Source organism: Stegostoma tigrinum, chromosome 29 (assembly GCF_030684315.1).
Source record: "Stegostoma tigrinum isolate sSteTig4 chromosome 29, sSteTig4.hap1, whole genome shotgun sequence".
NCBI classification, from domain to species: domain Eukaryota; kingdom Metazoa; phylum Chordata; class Chondrichthyes; order Orectolobiformes; family Stegostomatidae; genus Stegostoma; species Stegostoma tigrinum.
In genome coordinates, this window is record NC_081382.1 from 17,724,407 (window position 1) to 17,740,220 (window position 15,814).

The 15,814-nt window shown below is 40.9% G+C and overlaps 1 protein-coding gene across 2 annotated transcripts in view; it reads right to left on the reverse strand.

The window, feature by feature from the left end:
• The window catches only part of cacna1ba (calcium channel, voltage-dependent, N type, alpha 1B subunit, a), a 566,885-nt gene that overhangs the window by 135,275 nt on the left and 415,796 nt on the right, over window positions 1–15,814 (reverse strand). For both annotated transcript variants that reach the window (XM_059638405.1, XM_059638404.1), the window contains exons 21-24: window positions 11,694–12,533; window positions 9,804–10,015; window positions 7,901–8,039; window positions 2,417–2,546 (exon numbers count right to left, since the gene is read on the reverse strand). In XM_059638405.1, the coding sequence (XP_059494388.1) occupies window positions 2,417–2,546; window positions 7,901–8,039; window positions 9,804–10,015; window positions 11,694–12,533 (1,321 nt within the window). The remainder of the gene's footprint in view (window positions 1–2,416; window positions 2,547–7,900; window positions 8,040–9,803; window positions 10,016–11,693; window positions 12,534–15,814) is intronic.

A 15,814-nucleotide genomic window follows, 5' to 3' on the forward strand; every position in this document is an offset into this window, starting at 1 on the left:
ATTGGGATCAGAAGATACAATCAGCCCCTTCAGCCGGCTCGGTCATTTTCTAAGATCACGGTTAACCCGATTTTGACTTCAACTTCACATTCAGATCTATCTCCCCTAACTTTGTTAGTCAAGAACCTGTCACCACTGCCTTAGAAAATATTCAATGAATCTGGGTCGGCTTTTCTTTTCTCTGGAGGTGGTGAGAAGGGGGAATGATTGGGTAAGCTGACCCTGGAGAATCCCCTTATACCCTTCTTGGCAACTCTGCAATTAAATATTTGGCAAGTCGACACACTGTAACTTGCTTAGCTCACCAGCAATTAAGGCCCTTATGTAACCAATTAAAGCAGCATAAGGGCCTCAAATCACTACCTTCCTGATTATCTGCATCCCCAGTTGGCCATGAATGGCGGCTAGTTTAGTGACCAGAAAGCAAGCGCGGCACTTATGCCTCCAATTACCTGAACATCTCTCTTCCCAAGAGGCCATCCTCTGAGAAACAGATTAAAAAATCTTACCATCTCACTACTGGATTCCCTCAAGAAAAGGCCATGCCTGCTGGTCCTAATGCACTGACGCTCTGACTGGAGAGCAACATCTGGTGACGTGACATTGCCAGTGTTGAGGCATCTGGTAGGCACTACATAGGCAAGTTTCTTTTTCTATCAGCTATTAATGAGCTGATAATTGCGTGTTACAATGAGTTAGTTTGCTGCTGGGTGGGGCCAGTGTATTAATCATCCAAATTCACACCCACATGTAGACAGAGTTGGAAAATATTAGCTTCTGCTACCACCATTCTCTGAGGAAGGTAGGACCAAAGACATAATGTTCTGTGAGAAAACAAATTCTCCTCATCTTAGTCTTAAACATAAACATCTTTTTAAACTGTGTTCATTCATTCTAGCCTCTCCCATAAGAGAAAACATCCTGTCTGTATTGTCTCTGGCAGGTCTCCTCAGGATCTTACAACTTTCAATAAGATAACATTCTTCTGAACTCCAATGAATACTGACTCAGCCTATCCAACCTTATTTTATAAAATAACACCTCCTTCAATCCAGGAGTGATTTGGGTGAACTTTCTTTGATATGCTTCTAGTGCATTTATATCTTATCTTAAATAAGGAGATGGCAACATTGAGCAGTACTCCAGATGTGGTCTCACCAACACCTTATGTAAGTCCAGCAAATCCCTAAGCTTATGCTTTTCTTTTTCACATTCATTCACAGGACAAGGGTATCATTGGTAGGGAGCATTTATTGTCCATCCCCAATTGCCCAGAGGACATTTAAGAGTCAACTACATTGCTGTGGGTATGGAGTCATATTTAGGCCAGACCAACTAAGGATGGCAACTTCCTTCCCTAAAGGGCACTAGTGAACCAGATGGGCTTTTCCCAATGGATTCATGGTCATCATTAGACTCTTAATTCCAGTGGTTTTATTTTATTAAATTCAATTTTTGAATTCAAATTCAAATTCCATCATTTAGCTTGGTGGGATTTGAGCCCAAGTCCCCAGAACATTATCTGGATCTCTGGATTAATAGCCCAGTGATAATACCATTAGGTCATCATCATTGCGCCTGCAAGAAACGGTGACACTTTGTTTGCCTTCCTAATCACTTGCTGTACCTGCACACTAACATTTTGTGGTTCATGTACCTCAGACTTCTGCAAGGTCTCTCCGTTTAATTAATATGTCACTGTTCTATTCTAGCTTCCAAAGGGGACAAGTTCAAATTTTCCTACACAATACTCCATCTATCAACTTTTGACCACTCCTATAATCTACATATATATCCCTTTGCAGACTCTTTTAGCTTCATTTCGCAACTTAATTTCTTCCCTACCTGTGTCATCAGAAAATTTACCAACTTCAATCTATTCATCCTAGTCGCTGAAATGAATTGTAAATAGTTGAGACCCCAGTATTGATCTATATGGCACTATAATCTTCACATCTTTCAACGCAAAAATAACCTATTTATGCCTACCCTGAATCTCTGCTAAAATGGAAAATGATGAATAGACAAAGCAATTTCTATGGACAGAGAATGTTTTAAATCTGCAACCTTTCATCAAAATTGTGTAAAGTTAGAAATATAATTTTTCTGCACAATTAAATAGGGGAGGATGAGAAAACAGAAGGTCTGGAGTGGAGAGCTGGAGAGTTAGAGGACAATAAGAATCTGGGAGGAAGGCGAAAAAGGAAGGAAGACAAAATGGGTCAAGTAATGAAACACAAGCTCTGAGTTAATACAGGGCAGTTTGTCAACCAATACAAAGTAAAGGTATTATTGTACACTACATGAATTAGACATTATCCTGTCAATAAAACAATACAGCTGTTCTTTATTGAGGTACATTTAAGAGCATTTGCAGCTGAACTGGGATATTTTATGAGTTGTTGCCACAACTTACATTATTTCTTGGTGAGTCTGCTGTTACAGGATCCTCTGCTGCAAGGGCTATGCTGCTCATTGCTATCACCAGCAAGATACACATCTCAAAATATCGTAGATTGACAATGTAGTGGCATGCCCTGCGAATACTAACAAATAGCAGTCATTAATACATCCTCACATATGCGTACACTACATCAAGAATTAAGAGTATCAATGAATAGATTCATAAACTGGTATTGTAATTTTCTTTGGGAATGCATACAGGTAACAAACATTTTTACGCATACAAGTAGTAATTTGCTTTTCTCATATGCCAATACTTCTGATATGAAGTGAATTCTCACTAATTAAATCATGATACACTTTAATTAGTCAGGTCTTTCTTCAGAGGTTCAATCAACAAGCCAACTTAAAAATAAGTTATGTTCTCACACTAAATATCAATGAAATTAGTAGAAGCTACCCATTCTCCAGCCAAAATGTGACCAAAATGAAGAAATTATAAAGTACCATAAAAGTAATTCTTTGTATTACTTAATCTGATTAAAATTATAAGCAGTTCTTGGTATAAATCGAACATATATCTGGGCTCATAATAGAGGGTGCACTTCTCTCTTGAGATGCTAACTTTCTTTAAGTAAATAGTCGACCTGTGTTTTTGTTGAGAAGGAGGATGCCTCATATAAAATGTAGCTTTGAATAATTAGTCATTTTGGTCTCCTAAACCACTTTTGCTTACCTAAAGCAGTTATATAGGAATTTTCTAGATTTTTTCTTCCAACAAGTTTAGATTGTCATCTGTACTTATCTGCAGGAGATTGGGTGAAGAGTCCACTTATTGTGTTTCACAAGACACTATTATTGTATAAATAAGGCTAAAAGGTCCATTTATTGTCCATTGAATATTCTTGACCCAGATCTTCTAAGAAGCATTGATATTCATTGGATGGGCTCTCTGTTTTAACGTTTCCCTGAATTGACATTGCTTCACATTGCTTCCTGGGTCTTCTGAGTTCAGCTTTCCCAGAAATACTGAATGTTTCAGTGGGATCCATCACAGTGGAGTATCAGAGAGAAGGCAGCATACTTCTCTATCTTATGGCACCAGCATTTTAAAAAAATGGCTACAAGATGTTGGTGCCAATGGCTGGCCTCGAAGTAATTGCCTCTTCCTAATTGCTCTTGAGAAGGTGCTGGTGAGCAACTGCCTTGAACTGATGCAGACTGTTTGAATATGTAAGTGGCTGAGGAGGCAAGTGAATGTAGTAGATAGATCTGTAGTTGGGTGTTGGGACGTAGTCAGGTCTGGTTGGGTGGAAGTAGCAGGGTATGGAGGGTGATCAATTTGAGGGTTATAGTCAGGTGGCTAGTTAAGAGGGGCCAGTGTGAGTGATGCTGAATCAGTTGTGGAGTCACCAGGAGTTACACGAGGCTTTAATCTAACATTTCACTGGGGTAACTATTTAGATAAGTACATAGGAACTATCTAAAGTCTCCAACTCTAGTTCTGAGTTGTGAGATTCACAGAGGTTCCCTGAGAGTAGGGGAATTGCTCACTGAAAATTCAAACTTCTAGAGCAATTTCTTTGGAAGTCAGCATGTCAAGACTTCTGAGGAATTTTGACACATACCTTCAACCTTATGTCCCATCTCCAACAATGTGGAGATCAAAAGATCTGGGCCTAATGTTCACAGATCATAAATCATGTTTTTTTTAAAATAATTGGTAGAAGACAAAACAAGACACATAGTCGGCTTGATTTTAATAAATACTAAGCTAAAATAGTCATTGAAAACTACTTTTCTCCATTACTGAGCTTTGGAAATGTTTGCCATCTTCACTGATTTCTAATTAATACTATGAAGGCAATTGGCAGTAGTTACATGTTGAAGCATTAAACATTTCTCCACTACTATCCAGGGAGCCCTCTGTAACATAGCCATGTTCAGTTCAAAACATATTAGGTGAAAGATCCTATTACCTGCATTGAACAATTTTATGTTCTTCTCCAGAAACATCCTACATTTTTTCTTTAAAGTTACTGACATTTGCCTGATTATAATAACATGTTATTAGTGCCAATTCTCCGTCTAGGTGTGCATAATTTCCAGAACAGCCCTCATGGATTGGGAACAGAAGTAAATAATCTGATGACTCTTCCCTTCTCAAAACCTGAGTACAAAAAGCCTGATTGCATCACTCCAATCATCTGCTCAAATGCAATGTAGTACTCACGGATTGGACCACACTACCATACACTCACTCACTCTGGGTGCTTACAGTATCCCTACCGTAAACTGTGTCTTTTTACTTTGCCACCTCAGCTCCAGGTTCATACCAGGCTCATAATGCATCTGTCTTGCCTTTCCATTTCGCACAGGTACAAAGACAGGACTCTTGTGGTGTTTATCAGTATGCCTCTTTCAAGTCAAAGGGGGTTTATTCAGCTGGCACAGCAAGTCAATACCAGTCCAAGGGTTTAGACATAGTATTTCAACTCTTTGGGGTAGGCAAGGTCAGGATGTTCTCCAAGTAAAGGGTGAGGAGCTAATGATAGGCAGCCCACCGCCTATTTTGATTATCTTTGCCCTGTTGGGAGCTGCCTTCCTTCTGGAATGAGAGAGAGATAGAGAGAGAGACAGATAATAATGGAGATGAAAGTGGATGGCACAGCTATAATGTTAGTGCAAGTGGGAAAGAGTCCCAAGTGAATGAGTAGGCTGAGCGGAGGGCATGTAGCATTGGGGATTGAGTAGGTGAGAGAGACTAGGAAAGATGTTGCAGGCAGTGGTGCAAAATGTGGAGCATGAGCCTTGGAGAGAGGTGGGTAGAATAGTGGAGTTACTGTAAGAGTTAGGTATCAGAGGGAAAATGGTGGCACCTTTGCTGGCAGAAAGGACAAGGTCAGTGACTATCTTCCCTACGATGCTGGGCATTTCTCCATATGACTGAGCTTGCAATAACATGGATCACAATCCCACAGCAGTCTGGCAAGTTCTTGTGCTGTGGCCTTGTCTTGGGAAAGAATAAATCCTGTCTCTGCACCATCCCATCCAGCAGCAGGTCTTGCCCACAAAGCAGGGAGATGTTTGCCCCCACCTATTTTCCACATCTGGGGGCAAATGTCAAAGCCTTGCAGGGCAGCCCAGGACCAATAATGCCCGTCTGGGTGCACACAGGTTTTAAAAGATGGTCCGCGCAGGCCAGAGTAAGTGTAGGGGTTGGGGGGTGGGGAACCAAGGGATGCCAGTGAATTCTGGGATATTGGCTGAATGGCAAAATGTTCAGGGACAGGCATGTGGTAAAACAGGGCTGGATTTAGACAGGATGGACACCATACGGGTTGGGTTACTCTCTGATGAAGGGTCTAGGCCCGAAACGTCAGCTTTTGTGCTCCTGAGATGCTGCTCGGCCTGCTGTGTTCATCCAGCTCCACACTTTGTTATCTTGGAATTCTCCAGCATCTGCAGTTCCCATTATCTCTTTAATAATTAGTGAGGCTGGTTTGATAGGTACAGTGAGAGAAATCCTTCAGCCTCATGGTGGAAATCCCTCCAAAAAACCTAAATGTGAGATTCAGTCCAATGTTTCAAACACAGATTGTAGAGCAGGGAGGTTATTTTTCAAGTGAGCCAGTTCAGCTGGTGAACAGAGGACTGATTGAGCCTACCATCTGTCCCACACTGAGCTGCCAGTCTGAACCACTTTTATACCATTAAAATATGACTGACAATCTGTTGTGTGCTTGAAGCCCTAATAGCAGTTGCTGTCGTTAAGGCAGAGAGGGAGAGAATAACTTGGCTTGTCATCTCTGCAAGTCAAATCTCTTCTTTTTAAGAAGGAGGTAATCTTAGTGGGAGAGGAAGGTGGATAATCTACCTGTGAAAGGGAGGATTTTTATAGACTGTAGCAGCACTATTAATGCTGAGGAAGAGGGTGCGATTGTGGTTGGTAGAAATTAGGAAACTATGAAGGATGTATGCAATGTGACAATCCATTAACAGCTTCTCAGAAATTAGGTTTATCCTCTCAAATCTGTTTCACCTTCTCTGTAGATTAGAGGAGTTGGGGTTCATTATGTTGAAACGTCCTGATTGCTACCTTTCTGCCTTCTATTCCACACACCTTCTCACTGTGGAGATTGCCGACAAAAGAAACAACTTCCATTGATGTAGCAACTCTCACAATCCCCGTAGCCCCACAAAATCTTTAAGTAACTTACTCATGCTGTCCCCTCCAGTGATCCTTATGAAAGCTGTTCATTTGGCCACTTAACATTGAGCTTCACTGAAGCTGCTCGCTGACCTTTCCCAACGTGTTCTCACAGCACATAGATTGTAATGGGGTCTCATTTGTACGGGAAGATCCAAATTTCCATATTCATTGACAGTCACTGCCAGTTTTAGAAAGTAGCATTGGATGCTGATTTTATGGCCTAGTCTGAAATCTCAACAGAGAGCCATCAATGGCAAGAGTGGGCCAAGCGCTCAGGATCAATGTCAGCGTCAGCATCAGCAAAAGACTGCAGGCCGTAGCTAGGCCCAGGTGCCTGAATCAGAGGCTGAACATTCCATTCACCGTTATTGAGATGGGACTTCAGTGCCTGGGCATTTCTTTTTTCCTTCTAGCTCTGTTTCTTTTATTTCTGCTATTGTTTACTAAATTCTGGTACTTGTAACCAAGATGATGCTGGAGAATGGTGACCTTGTGCACTTTTCACTGAACTGTTTTCCTATACTTGAGTACACGTGACAATAAAATCAAATCTGAATTCTAATTCTTGTGTCGCCTGTTTTAATGATGTTCCTGCAACTACAATGAGCTATGGGTGAGAAATGACCACCTGACTGCCATCCTTACAGTTAATTCCAATATGTTTAACTTGAGTTCCCAGATAGTTTTAGAATTTCAAACTCTTCCCACAATGCTTTATATTTCATATTCTAGTGTAAACAGTCGACTTTTGTTCAGCGATAATTATCCGAATGATAGCAGTTAATGAATAGCAACTTTCAACCCTAAGTTAGCTGCTCCCGTCAATTTGGAGTAAGTAATTCTACAATTGATGCTATTTTCCTGTACACCATTGCGCAAGTATAATTAATCCCTTCAGTGTTTGCAGAAACATTTATTGATTCAGTATGTCTGCTGATATGGCAATACATGATTATGTTGGCCACGGGTACATGTCAGGTGCATTAACAACCAAACGAAAAACTCATTAGAGATTTACTTCTGTTGTCTTAAAGCATCGTTCAGGGAAACACTCCCTTCATTGTTGATATATATATAATCTAAAAGTCGGAGTCTTATTTCGAGACATACAATTTCTGCATACCTAATGCACTGTAAAACAAGCTTATAATTTCCTAATCTATTGAAGAATTGGTGTTTAGAGAAAGAAGAAACATAGACCAGAAGAATGTTGTTGCCGTGATGAGGTACTAATAACTATTGGCTCTCCTGATCATTAGCTAGGGTTACAGCAATGGTACTTACGGGTTTGTAGGGCTGAAAATGAACATGGAACTGTAAGGTGGTATCTGTCTCGGCCCGTTTTTGATCAAATCATCAGCATCAATGTCTTTTTTTTCCTCCATTTTTGTTGTACTTTCCAGATCAATACCTACGTTATTGACTGAAATAGGGAATAAAAATATGAAGTTCATCATGTCTCCTAACACCGAGTAAACAATGCAGTTTGCGCTTGCTTCATGTTATGTCAATTAAACTGAAAAATTGTTGTATACTTGCTTTTGAAATATTAACGTGCATACATATTGAACAGAAGTGAAATTTATTCTCAAATGTATTGCCCAAATAAGTTATATTCAAGCATTCAGATCACGTTTCACAATAAATACACCACTAAAGAATTTGTGAGAATTTACCAAGCAGAGCAATATAAGAAACTGCCATGAGTTATAGGAACATTTCCTTAGGCCCACCAGTCACCAGTCTCTGCACAAAGTACTGCAGTGTTAGCTCCCAAATAGATATACATCATATCAATATTCCAAGGTTGCTTTATCTCAGCATAGTGCTTGGAGACCTCTTACGTCCACTTTCCAAACATTCCAATAAAGCTTGAATCATTGGATAAGTTCACTCACATGTTCAAAATTGTACAACTTTGTAAACAGGTGTGTGCATTTTTAAGTACCATGTAAACCAAAATTAATTTCATGTTTAGTTAAGTAGCTTAGATTTGAGTAGGTATGAAATATCATTTTATAATTACATAGAAACATAACGGAGTACAGAGTACTAACTTAATGTGACCCTCTGTGGAAAACTGTAGGTTACTACTCACTCTCAAACTGAGATCCATTCTGGGAGATTTACAGCACAGTATAGGATCTATCAGATGTTATTCATTCGACTCTAGAAATTAATCTCAGGTCAATTCCCATTTACCTTCTCAAACTATTAACAAAATGTTCTTGAATTTTATGATATGCTGCATTAATATCCACAGTGGTAAAACAATTTATTTTCTACATGCTGAAAGGCCATTATCACTTTTCTTATAATCATCTTCATTCATGCGCCAACTGATGTGAATGATCCTTCCCGGTTTTTGCCTCGCCTTATTCATTCCAGCACTGACCGAAGGATCAAGAGTGAGGTCACTGGTTCTGATCTTATAGCTAAACAGACATCAGCTTCAGAGAAGTTTGAGACTAACTGCTGGGTGTACAAATTCAGGAGCCCTACTTTGTTGCTGGCTTTTCTGATCTGTGGTCACTGGGATGTACACCTTGATGATGGTGCAAAGGAGAATCTTAGCAGAGAAACCAATATGTTTTGCAGCTGGCTTTGGAGTGTTTGATGGGACACAGTGTGGCCATGTTTGTAAGCTCAGGATATTCAGAGAAAGGAAATCAATGAATGGGGGTCAGCCCTCAGTATAAGGTTAAGGAATATTAAGGCTGGAACATTGAGACAAACAGCAGTAGACTGGAATTAGTTTTGGCTTGTTGTGAACAGAAATAATTGAAGGGACACAGTTTGCCATTGCCTTTTACTCTGACAGGACCTGCATAATGTGGCTCTGGCCTGATCCCCTATGATTGAGAGTTGTCAGTATATATTCCTTATTTAAATTAACAATAGAAATGACAAATGGTCAATGCCTGTGCCAGCCCATGCTGATATTTTAGGGATCCAACTACATAATTTTAATGACCAAAGTTGCTAGGCACCAGCTGTAAAATTGATTTTTGTGCAGTAAAATTACAAGTAAGCCATTAGTCTAAAAGCAACCTTGACCTGTTACACTTGCAGACTTCACTGATCTGATTGCAACATATAGGAATATGTCTAACCAATTCCCATTGCGAGAGAAACAAATATTGGACTACTTCTTCCCCTCTGCTGGGCAGTTTATTGTGTCACTTACTTGGGAGTAAAGTGGTCTCTCCTGGAGGAGCGGTGATGGTGACTGGGATGTTGACAGTGACAGTGTGCTCTGCATCTCTTGTCGGTAGTGTCACAAGCTTAATATTCTTCTGGTTGTCAGCGTCCTCTGGTTGTTGGGGAACATGCTTCAAACCAGCAGTAGGCAGCGACGTGGTCCCCAACATGGCTGTGTCCGCAGGCATTTGGCTCTCCCTGTGAAAATACGAGAACATTCAAAATGCAGAGTCCTCATTCGTAATGGTTGCCAATCACTTGGATCAACAACAGCAAACTGAATTTTGTTTGTTCGATACAAATTGTGGCAGCTGTAAGTTTTGACGTGGCACCATCTGCTTAATAGGCAAGGGTCTAGCCCATGATCTTTCCTTGAAAATCACAGTAATTAGATCTCACTCAATTACCTGGCCATTTCCACATCCAATTTTAAAAAGCAATCAAATTCTTAATCAATTCCATTGATCCCTTGTATGTGGGGACATCTTCATGAGGAAGCTTTACCATGTTGCTCAGCTAATGGCTGAATGCACAGCTCAGTGATAATAAAGGCTAAGTAAGCAAATAAAGGCTAGCATTCTGTGGCTGTACAATTGACTTTGATACTAGTGGTTTCAGGAGAGAAGGAATGGCGTCTACCTACTCTGACTTTCTTTGGCCAGAATGTTTGTCGGTAAACGCTAAATGTAATGAAGCACCGGTCAACAATATTCTCAAATGGTTATGGTTTAGAATGCTTTGAAATGTAATTACAAAATAAATCCTTCAACTGGAATGGGTTTTAATGACCCATCAATTCGAATACTGTTCTTTTGGAGAATTCTATTTCAGGTCTCAGCACATTTGATTTGCTACATTTACACAATTACCCATTTATATATTGTGTTTCATGTCCATTAGCCTTTAATGACCAAAAGTTCAGAACCCTGCAGTTGATTTCTGGCCCAGAGATTTTCAGTTCTCCTGGCATTCTGATCCATCAGATGCAGACACATGAATCTAGTTAATTTTGCAGCGAGACTAATATATGGGCTGAGAAAGGCAGTGTTATATCAGAGACGAGAGTAAACCCATCTATTGTTGGCTAATGGAGGAGAGCAGTTTCGATATGTTACCATAGAGATGTCATATTGAATGGGCTTCACAGAGCAAAAGAATGAAGTAAAGGGATACAGGGCACTGAGCACTAAGCTGATGGGCGAATTCCCCACTGTACAACATCTTACAGTTTAACACTTCCCAGGCCAGGGACCTTGGGCTGATTTTCGTGGCAGTAGGAAGACTAAGCAAACCTTTCAAAAATGAAGAGTGAGACTCACTTGCTGGAATCCTGCCCCCATTTCAGACAGATCCAGTTTTTTTTGATGTTAGCAGAGGCAAAGGGACAAGATGTGGTTCATAAAAGTGTAAAAGGTTGCTCAGCACGGTGATGAATTTAAACCTACCCCACTTTGGGTGATGCCAGGTGCTTATCCTGAAGTGCAGGAGTCAGGAAGTAATGGGGTAGACAGAAGAAATATTCTCGTGTTTGAGTGTCATGGTTTGAAGTTCCTTATATTCCCCCATCATCTCTCAACATGGAGAAAAGGCACAAATTGTCAGTCGAGTTAAAAAAACCTGAAAGAATTGCGGATGCTGTAAATCAGGAACAAAAACAAAGTTGCTGGAAAAGCTCAGCAGGTCTGACAGCATCTGTGAAGGAAAAAAAGGCTTAATGTTTCATAATGTTAACAAACGATAATTCTGTTTTTTCCTCTGCAGATGCTGCCAGGCTTGCTGGGCTTTTCCACAACTTTGTTTAAGATCCTGATTTAAGAAAAATAACTGCTAAACCCACAAATCAATAAAATATTGCAATAACTTTGTGAAGACTTACTTCACTTTGTGATTCCGACGTTCTCGCAGGACAGTCTCTGCTTCCTTTTCATCATTCTCCCTCTTATCTTCGGTCTCATAGGTGGAGAGGGCTTTCTGTCTGTGCCTGCGCCGCCTTTCTGCTCCCTCCGGGTGCTGACTTCTGCCCACTGCGTCTCCCTCTCGGTTCCCTGAACGTGAGCCATCTTTAGCACGTGTCCGCCGTTCACTCTTGGTGCCGTTGGCTGTACCATTGTTGCCCTCCTTGGCTTGCTGCTCTGATCCGTGCCGGTGGGGCCGGTGGCGCCTGTGCTCCTTTTCAGGAGGTTCATCCACCGAGCTCTGCTGGTGGTGATGATGCCTCCTCCCGCCTTCGCGACTCCTGCTGCGCTCGCCTTTGCCATCCTTGGGCCTTTCCTCCTGCTCTCTCTCGGTCTCTTTACTTCGGCTCTTGTGCAAGTGCCGGGCCTCATCTTTGCTGTTCGCCCCGGATTCTCCGTTGTTGGTCATGCCATCCCCCTTCTCGGGCTCGTTCGACTTTTCTCGATGCCGATGGTGCCTTTTTGGGACCTCGCAGCTCTCGGGCTGGACCAACCTTTCATGTTCACTGTCCTGGCAGTCATTCTGACTGATTTTAACATTGCTGTTCCGCACCTCTTTCCTGGGCTCCACGACTAGAGGTCGGTCCAAGTGGGTTTTCATGTCTGGCCGGATCTGATGGGAGGAGACATACACTCTGCGCTGCTCATCATCAAGTTCATTAAACAGAGCCTCTTGACTGGTCAGGATGTGTTGGCGCCTTAGCTGTGAAGTCCTTTGCTCCCAGACCGACATTGACTTGAATGCCTTCTGTTGATCCTTGCTATAACCAACAAGTAACAAAGAGTAATTTAATGCTGCACTTCTAGGAAGTTGTTACAGAAACTGTGTCCACTTTAAATCTCACCCTGCTTTCAAAAATTAACCACACACAGCATTTTAAGCAAGGGGTGAAAACGGGTGTTTTAGCAAAGAGTACTCCTCTGATCGAATGGAAAGTCTACCTTTTTGAATTGATGCTCGATTTAAAAAGTCACCCAGATGTCATTGTTGCACTGAAACACGCATTCTCCATAACCCTGACGCAATCAATCATTCGTGCCAAAAGGAAAGATCAGCACCACAAGCAAATGCCATCCATTTTCACATGTAACAATGTGTCATTTGTTGGGTGCTATCATCAAGCAGCAGCACAGCTCCTGAGTAAATGTGAATGTGTGAAGACAAAAGTTCTGATTCTGTGCTTGCATCGAAAGGGGATTCTTTTTGTTTGTGAAAAACCACAAAGTTTCAAAATAAGAAACTAATTGAGAGTGGTAAATGTGAAACAAAAGAATGAAAACATTCCTTATGTAAACTATAAATCTCAGGCCTGTTCTGCAGTAATGTTCAGCTTGTCATAGTTGTATATCTAATCTAACAGCTGAATGTCAGAAGCACAGAATCACACTTGACGCAATACAGAGTGGAAAAATAAGCATACATACAAGTAAGAATGCTCCAAATGGTGCAAAGAAACACATTTACAACAAAAGCTGCATAGGAGCATTCAAATGAGACATTGCGATGACCTCTGAGACGTATAGCAATTCCACTGCGGAAACCATACAGAAAGCGTTAGCTAAAAAGTAACTCTTTCACTATCTGAAACATAATGGCCATGGACACCATCTTATCCCTCTAAGTGAAGGATTTATTGAACCAATAGTTTGGCAGTTCTGTTGGAAAGAGAAAAGCATCCTTAATTTATGCTTATTTGGACATTATTTAATTGTTCTTTGCAATGCAGGAATAATTGAAATGGTTAAGTTAGAAACTAATTTTTTTTTAAACAGTTCCAAATATGCAGCAAATTTGTTTCCTGTTCTTTTAAAAATCAAAAACTGGAAGACCTCCGTTTCTATATTTTAGCATCTGCAATATGTTTTCCAAGAAAATTGTAATTTTCAAATAGTTAAAATAAAGTTCAATTTTTGTTTTAGTCCGCAGCATGATCAGAACATCTGGGGTTTTTTCTAATTTCACAATTAAACTGTTGAGGCAACAAGTAGCACAGTTCAGTGTACAAGATTCTGATCAATATTGAGACATGATAAATCCATACAAAATACTGATTTGTCACAGCACAAAGGAGGCCGTTTAGCCCATAGTGTCTGTGCCAGCTCTCCAGATGAGCATTTTACTGGGTGCCATCCTCCTGCTTCATTCTATAAACAATTCACATTGTTCCTTTTCAAATAAAAAAAACTAATCCCTTTGTAAGCCTTCACCTTACACTCTCAAGCAGCACATTCCATAACTTAACAACTAGCTTCGTGAAAAAGTTAAAGGTTAAGAAAAATTAAACAAGAATCCTTTTCCAAGCATGCACTGCTGAAACATTGAGGCTTTGAAATCATGCTAAGTAAAATGACAGGATCATGCAAATCGTGGGTATTTGCCACCATTACTCTACTGAAGCTAACAGTCACCTGAGAGTCTATTAATACCCAGTAGAAATCCTAAAATTGCTATTAGTCAGTCTATATTCCTCTAGAGATTTTCTGAACAGGATCTCACAAACTTCACTCTCCCCTGCCATCGCGAATTGATAAGAACTCCCTCTGTTTTCTTTCCACTGTTGGTCTCACTGTAAAACCTTTTGAAAAGGCTGCACCTTGTTAAATGAAGTTTAACTGTCTTTACAATGACATACTAACACAACTGGACCATAAACCAGTTGCTGTTGGACAAAACTACACACTCATGTTTTCCCTGAAATACGTTTACTCACAGAATGCAGCATTACATAGCTGTGCCTCATACCAACTAATCCAGTGACCCAGGAATCTTAGAACATAAAACAGTACAGCACAGTACAGGCCTTTCAGTCCATTGTGTCATGCTGACCTATTATCCTGCTCTAAAATCAACTACCCTGCAGACCCTTCATTTTATTATCAACCATATGCCTATCTAAGAGTCATTTAAAATGTCCCTAATGTATCTGACACCACTACCAGTGCCAGCATTGCAGTCCACGCACCCACTACTCTCTGTACAATGAACCTACCTCTGACATCTCCCCTATACCTTCCTCCAATCATCTTAAATTATATCCCCACATAATAGTCACTTACACCCCGGAAAAGAGTTTCTGGCTATCCACTCTATCTATGCCTCTCATCATCTTGTCCACCTCGATCAAGTCATCTGTCATCCTTCTTCGCTCCAATGAGAAAAGCCCTAGCTCCCTCAACCTGTCCTCATAAGACCTGCCCTCCAGTCTAGGAGCATCCTGGTAAATCTCCCCTGCACCCTCTCTAAAGGTTCCACATCCTTCCGATAATGAGGCAACCAGAACTGAACACAATATTCCAAGTGTGGCCTAACCAGGGTTTTGTAGAGCTGCAGCATAACCTCGCGATTCTTAAACTCAATACCCCTGCCAATGAAAGCCAACATGCCATATGCCTTCTTAACAACCCTATCAACTTGGGTGGTAACTTTGAGGAATCTATGGACGTGGATCCTAAGATCCCTCTGTTCCTCCACACTGCCAAGAATCCTGCCATTAACCCTATATTCTGCATTCAAATTTGACCTTCCAAAATGAATCACTTCACACTTTTCCCGGGTCAAATTCTATCTGCCACTTCTTTGCCCAGCTCTGCATCCCATCAATGTCCCTTTGAAACCTACAACAGCCCTGCACACTATCACAACTCCACCAACATTTGTGTCATCGGCAAACTTGCTAACCCACCCTTCCGCTTCCTCATCCAAGTCATTTATAGAGATCACAAAGAGCAGAGGTCCCAGAACACATCCCTGCGGAACACCACTGTTTTTGATAGATGTGCTGAAATATTTTCTAATCAAACTCTCAGAGAAGTTAATACACTCCTCTGGAGCAGGTGGGCCTTGAAGCCAGGCTGTCTGGCTCAAAGACAGGGATGCTACCACTGTTCCGTAAGAACATTTTTAAAAAAAATCAATCCATTCAGTGATGTTATTACACATCTCTGAAGCAGGTGGGACTTGAACCCAGACCACCAGGTACCATCTACCACTTCACAACAAGAGTCCCTATAAATGTGCTAAGTACTCAGTTAAACAATGCAT